Source organism: Tympanuchus pallidicinctus, unplaced genomic scaffold (assembly GCF_026119805.1).
Source record: "Tympanuchus pallidicinctus isolate F22 unplaced genomic scaffold, pur_lepc_1.0 scaffold41, whole genome shotgun sequence".
Classification (NCBI taxonomy): Eukaryota; Metazoa; Chordata; class Aves; order Galliformes; family Phasianidae; genus Tympanuchus; species Tympanuchus pallidicinctus.
Window position 1 is genome coordinate 1323066 of NW_026294760.1, and position 9273 is coordinate 1332338.

The 9273-nt window shown below is 54.2% G+C and overlaps 1 protein-coding gene across 15 annotated transcripts in view; it reads right to left on the bottom strand.

Moving 5' to 3' along the window:
* The window catches only part of ANK1 (ankyrin 1), a 49890-nt gene that overhangs the window by 16069 nt on the left and 24548 nt on the right, over positions 1-9273 (bottom strand). For all 15 annotated transcript variants that reach the window (XM_052701851.1, XM_052701862.1, XM_052701859.1 and 12 more), the window contains 13 exons: positions 8055-8156; positions 4559-4657; positions 3794-3892; positions 2940-3038; positions 2652-2837; positions 2417-2515; positions 2113-2211; positions 1663-1761; positions 1252-1449; positions 1040-1138; positions 658-756; positions 416-514; positions 65-262 (listed from right to left, as the gene is read on the bottom strand). In XM_052701851.1, the coding sequence (XP_052557811.1) occupies positions 65-262; positions 416-514; positions 658-756; positions 1040-1138; positions 1252-1449; positions 1663-1761; positions 2113-2211; positions 2417-2515; positions 2652-2837; positions 2940-3038; positions 3794-3892; positions 4559-4657; positions 8055-8156 (1575 nt within the window). The remainder of the gene's footprint in view (positions 1-64; positions 263-415; positions 515-657; positions 757-1039; positions 1139-1251; positions 1450-1662; positions 1762-2112; positions 2212-2416; positions 2516-2651; positions 2838-2939; positions 3039-3793; positions 3893-4558; positions 4658-8054; positions 8157-9273) is intronic.

The following is a 9273-nucleotide window of genomic DNA, read 5'->3' on the forward strand; positions in this document are numbered from 1 at the left end:
TGGGATGGAGACACTGTCCTGCCAGCCCTGCCAGCCATCTTTCCGCAGCATGCCAGCAGCCTACCTTGGTCATGCAAGTCTGAGAGGCTCCCTTTTCTAGCAGGGCCAAGGCTGTGTCTACATGCCCCTCTCTGGCAGTGATGTGCAGAGGCGTGTGCCCTGCTGTGGTGGCCAGGTTGGGGTTGGCACTGTTCTCCAGCAGAAGTCGGACCATACTGGTGTGGCCAATGCGTGTAGCACAGTGCAGAGGAGTCTGGTCATCCTGTAAGGGTGGCAGAGAAGCTGTTGCTCGCGGGCTTGGACTCGCTGCTTCCTTGCAGCACTCCTGCTGCTTCACAACCCCTCACCACAGGGGCCTGGACAGGTGAGAGCAAAGAACTCAGCACTGGATGAGCACATGGGAGCTCCTGCCTACCTTGGCCTTGGCGTTGACTTTGGCTTTGTTCTGCAGCAGATACTTGGCCACATCCATGTGCCCAGCTCTGGCTGCCATGTGCAGGGGAGTCTCCACTTTCTGCACCATGGACAGAATAAAGCGGTGAGGCCACAGGAGGGGACATGTCACCCATTGCCCAGGAACAAAGAAAGCAGGGTGCAGCTCCTCCACTACACCCCACCACAGTGAGCCCCAATGGCTCCAGCCAGGCCAGCACTCACCACATTGGACACATTAGGAGATGCTCCACGCTGCAGCAGGGTTTTGACGATGGGCAAATGCCCCATGAAGGCAGCCACATGCAAGGGGGTCAGGCCAGACTGTGGAGAGAAAGCAGCAAAGAGTCATGTTGAATGGCCTGACACAGAGGTAATCCCCCCATTCTCTCAGCCTCTGGGAGCCCCTAGCTGAGCCGACAGCAATGCACAGAACTTCTGCCCTGCAGGAAACAGGCAGCGGATGCCACCCACACAGTGGGTCTTGAGCTGCAGTTCTCCCCAGCCACAAAGAAGAAGATGCTGGTGGCAGCAGGGCAGCAGTGACCCAGCCCTGCTGTGCATGGGCAATAACAGAAGAGCTGGGGCTGGGCTGCAGCTCACCCACCTCCGTGACAGCATCAATGGAGGCTCCTGTCTTCAGAAGCAATTCCATCACCCGAATGTGGTTCTTCTTGCAGGCGATGTGGAGAGGCGTGAAGCCATTCTACAGACAGAATGACCATCAGTCAATTGCAAGCACATTCCCTCTTCCGCTGCCTTTTTCTTTCTCCACTCCCAGCCCATTTATCCTTTTCTTGCCCACCCCTCCTGGCTCACCAGGGCTCTGGAGTTGGGCTTGGCTCCCTTCTCCACCAGCAGTTTAGCCACACGGTGGTGGCCACAGTGCGCGGCTACATGCAGTGGTGTCAGGTGGTCCAGGGTGATGTCATCTATCTCAGCACTGTACTGCAGGAGTAGACGCACACAGTCCAGGTGATCACCCTGTGCTGCCATGTGGATCGGTGACAGACCGTTCTGTGAGAGGGGAGCGGAGCCTTAGGGCTGAGTGGAGGGCACTGGGCATCCCACCCAGCCCTGCTCCCTGCCATAGCTTTGAGCAGAAGGATCAGGAAGCTGTTTGCCTCTTGAGGGCCAAAAGTTCGACCCTGGCCCAGCTACAGAGAGCATCCAGCAAACGCATGCAATTTGTGACGCCTGCACTGACACTGAGCGCAGTCCCACAGGCACCTTTGTTTTGGCTTGAATGGGAGCACCATGGTCCAGTAGGATCTCTGCAATTCGCACATGTCCATTGCGAGCTGCACAGTGGAGAGGCGTCAACTCATCCTGGGGAGAGAGAAGGGTTCAGAGGCTCAGCAAGGACAGGGAAAGGCAAGGCAAACCTCAGACCAGAAAGGAACAGAAACTTGGGACTTGTTTGCAAAATAAGATCAAAACTGATCCTGCTCTCAGCCTCCAGGCTCAGCCCACCACCCATGCAGCTTTCTCTCAACCTGAACACACACCACTAAAAAACCCGGTCCACCCCCTTAGGACATCAGGGACTGTGCTCATGCCCTAGCATGACATTCCCAAGGTATGGACTGAGGAGAGCATTGCATCAGTGCTCCCTGGACACAGGAAGAATGGAGACAGAGATGGCCCGTGCAGTTGCCAGTGGTTTAGAAAGGGTCTCACCTTGGTCCTTGTCTCTATCTGGGCCCCACGGTCCAGCAGCAGCCTCACCATGATGATGTTGCCTCTTCGGGAGGCTATGTGCAAAGGAGTGATCCCATTCTGGCAGAAGGAAGGACAGCTTGTTACAGGAAGCAACCCCTCCTCTTTTCCCTGCAGGGCTGCCAGGAAGCACGGGGCAAACAAGGGACAGAGGGCAGTGGAAGGCTAAATTCCTTCACAAGGATGGACAGGTGAGAGGCAAGCACATGCCCACCCGTGGCTGAAAGCTGTGGATGCCGTAGCAGCCACCCCACATGGCACTCACCTGGGGTGTGAAGTTGACACTGGCTCCACGATTCAGCAAGAGTTGGGCCACACTGAGATTCTCATAGTGGGCTGCAATGTGCAAGGGCGTAAATCCAGTCTAGGGGAAAGAAGGGGGATCAGCCCAGCCAGATACATGCTCCCTGCCGAAAGGATGGATATATACAGCATACCAAGCTGCTGTTCCCCCTGGGAGGTGGGAAAGCTGGCAGGGACAGGGTGGGAGAGCCACGCACCTTGGAGAGGACGTCAGCATTGGGGTCATTCTGCAGCAGCACGGCGGCTGTGCGGGTGTCATCATTGCGAGCTGCGATGTGCAAGGCGGGCAGGCGGACTTTACCCTTTGTCCCATAGTTGATAAGGTGAGCAACCACATTCTCATGACCCTGCTGCAGAGCCACAGCTAGCGGTGTGAAGCCATCCTGCCAAGGAGAGGCAGGTGAGTGGGGAGAGCCAAGAAGCCACGGCAGCCCCTGGCGCAGCCTCAACAAGTAGAGCTGCGGAGTTCTCCCCAAGGATCGTACCTCTGTGGCTACGTTCTGGTTGGCTCCATTTTCCAGCAGGAACTTGACAACTTCCAGGTGGTTTTCCTGTGCTGCCATGTAGAGTGGTGTGAATCCCTTCTGCAAACAGAGCCATACACATCAACACAACCCTTCCTCCAGCTCCTTGAAGAGCTGCACCCCACCAAGCTTACAAGTAGGAGGGGGACTGACTTTTTACACAGTCTGACAGTGGCAGGACAGGAGAAATGTCTTTAAACTAAAAGAGGGGAAATTTAGGTTAGATGCTAGGAAGAATTTTTTTTGCTCAGAGAATGGTGAGGTAATGGAACAGGTTTCCTAGAGAGGCTATGGATACCTCACTTCTGGATGCATTCAAGGTCAGGTTGGATGGGATGCTGAGTAGCCTGATCTAGTGCTCTGCAACCCTGTCCATGGCAGGGGGGTTGGAATTAGATGATCTTCAAGGTCCCCTCCAACCTAAGCCATTCTATGAACACCCACACCCCCGTTTCTTTGTCAGGGAGCATCTTTCATGAGTTCTGCCAGGAAGAGTTCAGCGTGCTTGTGTGTGCTGCCATGGACTCCCACCAGACACAGACCATCTCCTCACCATCTCCACAGACCAGACAGTCACCATCTCCACCCCCAAACTTATTTCCCCATCACTCACAGACTTGTGGTCCTTCAGAGATCAGGCAAAGCTACCCTTGGTGGGTCAGGCACCCACCAAGGTGCCTGACCTTGGTGGCCCGAACAGGACCAAAGAGACACTAAAAGGCTACTGCAGAGCCCTTGCTGGGCGCAGCTCTCACCACATGGACATCACCACACACATGTTGGAGCTTTGCCTACCCCAGCCTGGATCACTGTACCTGAGACTGAGCATTGACATTGGCCCCATAGTTCACCAGTTCCCGGACCACGTCCTGCTGTCCAGCGAGGGCAGCGATGTGCAGGGCTGTGTTTCCCTTCTGAAAGACATCATCACAGGGCAGCACTCAGGGAAAAAGACAGGCCAGATGTGCGTACTAACATAGGTGTGAAAAGGGCTGCTGCCATCCCGGCCAGTGCAAGGTGGTGGGGCCGTGCTCTGCACCCCATTCCTGCTACAGACACATTTGCTGGCTAAGGAAGAGGGTGACTTCATATTTCTTACGAGGTCACTGGCAGCCAAAGTTCTGCGTATTGTCAGGCTCTGCATATCTCCAGCACCAGGAGGTGAGCAGGGGAAGGGAGAAGGGAGCGCTGAGCTGACAGACCTCAGGCAAAAGCACAGAGCATGGGAGCCAAGGCTTCCCAGTGGAGCTCAGGGAGAAGCAGACTGAAAGACACAGACTTCTCCCTCCAGTGTGTGCCCTGGGGTGGTGAGGGCAGGACACCAGTCTCTGCTCTGCATCCCAAGCCTTGCTAGGGCACAGAGGTGACATGCCAGCCACTGCAGCTTCCACAGCCTTCCACACACTACCAGAGGCTGCTGGTTGTCCAGTCCTGCTGGCTCATGCCTTTGTCACAGAGAGAGAGAGCCACACCTCTGCGTGATGATGCAGGGAGAGAACTATGCATTATTTATGGAGCACCAGCAATGGCAGGCTGTAGAGCAACGACTGAGGAATGTGACCAGACTCCTTTGTTCTCACCTTGGTCGTGGTCTCCAAAACAATCTCCTTGTGCAGAAGCTCCACCACCATTTTCGCGTGGCCTTCCTTGGAGGCCAGGTGCAAGGCGTTCAGCCCATTCTGCAGGGCACAAAGAGGGGGTATTAATCACAGGATGAGACTGATGATCTCTGGGAACCACCCTGGAGCTCCTCTATGGACCTGGCTGTGGGTGCTTGCTGTGTACTGAAGGAGGTGCTGGCTGCCAGGAGCAGAAGTCACTGCTCTGCCTTTGAGCCCTGAACAGTTGGCTTCACGCTGCATGCAGCCCCGTGCACTGAGCTGCTGACTAATGCTGGAGGTTTCCCTGTGACATGCAGCCCTCGTGGACTAGTTCCTATAGATGGGTGTCACCATGGCACAGTGGGTGTGCATGGCTTCACAAGCACTGTTTGAGCTCTCCTTGCTCATGACGCACTCCTGTTGTCAGCTCCCATCTCCGCTCCAGTGACTTCCCAGGGCTCCCTCACATCTCCTGCCCACAGCCACATCTGTCACAGCCAAAGCCCTCTGGATGGCCCAGAGTGAGGATGCACACGCTGTGTAAGTGTGGCCTTGCAGGCTGACCCTGCCAATTCCATCCCACAGCCCATGCTCAGCACCGGGGCTGCTTTGCTCCTCCAGTACTGAGCTGCAGCAGAGACTCTGGGGAAGCACTGGTTGTGCAGCTGCTCAGCTCTGTCAGATCCAGGAAGCTCTTGAACAGTTCAGGTGACTGCTTGGGAACACTGCTTCGGGTGCCCCAGTTCAGCCCTCCTTTTCCAAGCTACATATGAAACCACAGTCCCAGGAGCAAGTGGAGCACAGCCCCTGAAAAGCACCCTTGGAATATCCTTGTGCTGTCAAAAGTGGGGGGTTAGGCCTGCCAGCACCCCAGAGGCAGTTGAGAAAGCTTATGCTCCATTATTTCCAACTTCCCAGATGTGAACAAAAGGGCTGAGATATTTACTGGCAGAGAGGTTAAATATTTGCAGGCAATTTCAAATGGCACTTTTTTTTTTTTCCCTCCACAAGGGAAAAGTGCCGCACTTCTCCCAGATGGATGCACTGTGCTTACTCACCCCTGTGCAGCTCTCATGTGGCAAAGAGCTGCCAGCTCCCCAGAAGCACACAGTGCTGCCCAAGCACTCCACCCCCCAGCCATCTGCTTTGGCTTATGGAGGGTGCTGGAAGGTCACTTTGCAGGATTGCTTCATCCCCATCTGAATACAGGTAGGGGAGCAGAACATGCCAGGGCAAGCTCCAGTTGCAGCCTTCAACATCCCAGTTAAACTCACAACAGCTTCCGGAGGGGGTTTATCATAGCACAAAAAGGTCTTCCACTTCTCTCGTGCTCAATCCAGGAGCCTTCCAAGATCACAGACTCTTTTCTACCTCTCATGTATGCACAGATAGCAAGCCTACAGGCTATCTCAGCACACCAGCTCCAGCATCTCCTGGAGCTCCAAGCACAAGGGGATGGCTGCCAAGGGAAAAAGAAGCAAGAATGCTGCAGCTCTTGGACCAGGGCACAGCTGCACGGCTCTGCACCCACATCTTGAGAGCTCACCAGCTGGGTGAGAGCCACAGATACAGCACATGCTTTTTCCCTGTTATACCCATGCAACAAGATGCAGGGAGGACAAAATCATGAATACTCAGCTGCTCCCCTCGCACATATGTCCTCTTACGCAAAGGATTCATAAATAACCTTTTGAAAGCTGAAAGCCATTGAGGAATCGTTATTCTCCATCCTTCCAGCGATAAGCACAATGTTTACTGAAGGCTGTTTCCCAGAGGCCCATCGATATTTGTGCCTCAGGAACAATGCAGGTTGTTTTGCAGGTTTGCTCTGGTGTTTGACGGCTCTTCTGACCCAAAACCGCCATGGGATGCACTTGATCTGAGCAGTGCTGCACTCCCTCACCAACTGCAAATGCTTCCCAGAAGCCTTGGGCGCTGCTGCCAATGCAACAAACTCAGCTCTGCAGAAAAATGCTCCTTCGTGTTGCTGTACCCTGAGTGGACCCTGCCCTGGGTTGTGACCCAGAAAAGATTCCTGCCCACGCAACCATGACTGCTGGGTTCTGGCAGCCAGCTCAGCTCTGCTTCTCCTCAGCTCCAACTCCTCAGCATGCATGGATTCAGAACACAAGAAGGATACTGATGCAGATGGCAACCATGAAGAAGATGGCAGGATGAAGATCAGATGGCATGTCAAGGTCTCTGCACTTGTGTAAGAATACAGGGCCTGTGGGATAGGTCTGACCACATATATCCCTCCTTATTCTATACAGGACATGTGAGGTTGGACCTTTCCCACAGGTCTGATATTCCTCAGAAGGAAACCCTAAAGTGCCATCTAACCTCAGGGAGATGGCAGGAACCAGTGCAAAGGCACCACTGAAAGGAGCACCTCATTCTGCTGCAGCCACGTGCTCCCCAGCAGGATGTTAAACCCCCTCATTGGCTGCAGGAATCTGGCTGGAAGCAGGACTGCTCCCAGCAAAGGGGGACTGCCCCTTGTGGGGAAGAAATTGAAAACTATTTCATCTTCAATGGACTGAAACACAACATTTTCTATTTCTTCTCCCCACAACACCCCTCTGGTTTCAATCCTGTCCTTGCCCACACACCCCAGGACAGGAACACCTGGATGCTGGTTATGCGCTGACAATAATTGGGAATGAGGAATAAAATGGGCACCTCATGAGCTTTCCCCAAGCCTCCTCTAGCATTCTAGGGAGGAGAAAACAAGGTGCAACATGCCCCAGCTGCCAGCAGAAATCCAGCATATCTGCACAGTACTGTCAGTCAGAAAAGAAAAGGAGACAGCAACATTTCCTGGGGGAAAATGTCTGCAGCAATGCACCGGCCACTGCAGTGCATAGATTGATGGGTCTGAACCACGCTTGGTTTGGAAACTTGATATTGAACCAGAGGAACATCCGCTTGTGCTACCTGCCAAGTCAGCCTCCCCAGCATCACTGATGCTCTGGAAAGCAGCTGACAGTGCCGTCTGCCTGTCTGTCCCCCAGCTCAGCCCAAGTCCCTTGTGTCCCTCCTTGCAGCACCTACTCTGATTCAGGCTGAGTCGATGCATTTGGCAGCTGCACAGGTAACAAAATGTTCTGTCAGTTATGTGCAAACCATTCCTCTGTGCCTGCAGCTTTCCTTTCCAGGGGCAGAGCTGTCCCTGCTCTGTGTTAGAAGGGGCTCCACCTGAACAGCACCTCCTGAGGCACCACACTGGCGTTCTGCAAACATCCCCTGTTTTTAAACACTTCCCACCATTTTTAAACTTGCTCTGCCCACTTATGGTCTGCTCTGTACCAGGGTCAAGGCTAAACAAACTCCCTGGAGCCTTTCTCTGTCCCTCTCCCATGGAGCAGAATAAAGAAGGGACAGAGTGACTGTCACCTCAACCTTGGGGAGCCACAGCATGGCAATTTTCACATAAGCTAGCAGTGATACCAGAAACCTCGTGGGTTTCACCTACCTGATTACAGGTGTTAATATCTACCCCATTCCTGAGATGATCCAAGGCTTTGTCCAGATTCCCAGATCTTGCAGCTCTCAGAAAACTGGTCGCAGCATCAGCCTTGGGGAAAAAAACAAACAGCATGAGGTTTGGCATCATACTTCATGCTCTCCCGTCAGCAATATGGGATCATCCCAGTGCTTGGCTACAGAGACCCGGTGGGAAAGAGGCCAGGCAGGCAGAGATGGTCCTCATCAAACAGGACAAGGCAGGGCTGGGAGTGAGGCTTAAGGGAAGAAAAGCCTTTGGCCAGGCCAGGGAGGAGAGATGTATGGATCTGAGCAGTGCTGGTAGGGCTGGGAAGGTGCTCTGACAGGATTGCTGCAGCCTTTCTAGGCACAGGAAATGCTTTCTGTCCTGGCTGAGAGATCAGCAATGGACAATATACTGCAGAGTTGGTTGTGCCTGCCTCTGCTGTCCTCCAGAAACCAGTACAGGAGTCACAGTGGCAGTGGCAACAACCCCAACTGGGCACATTGCAGCCAGGAAAGTCACAGCAAGGCAGTGTCACCACCCCAGGCAAGGCACAGCAATAATTTGTGTAACACTATTAAGGCAGCAAATGAAGACAATGGGATGGCTCACCAGAAGCTGGAGAACAAGGTGGAAATGCAGTGAGAGCTCTGTGTGGCTCTACCTATGAACTGGCGCCTGCCTGGTAGGTCTAGCCCAAAGGGCTGTCCACAGCACAGAGCCATGAGACATCCATGGCAAAGCAGCAGGACACACTCCTCTGTCCTTGGCTCCACTAGAAAATCAGAGCCCCTTTCTTACCAATCACGCTGGGATTGTCCAAGAGACCTCCTGTGCTATGTGAGCACACATCCTGCCAGCCTCAGCCCTCCAGTTCCCACAGCCCTGGGGTCATCAAGCTCTTGGGGCCAGCACTGAAAGCAACAGAGCTTTGGCAGCAGACCCAGGCAGAATGGTGCAGGTGAAGTGTTCAGAGCTCCTGTCTTACCAGCCTCGGTCATTCCAGCTCAGAGATGGAAGCAGCACTGCTCAGCTGCCTCCTGCTTTCCTCCATCCTTCCCTCATCCTCCTACCCAGAGAAACACAGCCCAGCACAGGGCCCACTCTCCTGCTACCCCTGCAGAAAGAAGACCTGCAGATGGGTGTCCCAGCCCCCAGCAGTGCAAATGCTGCAGCCCTGCCCAGGACAGAGGGACGGGCAGTG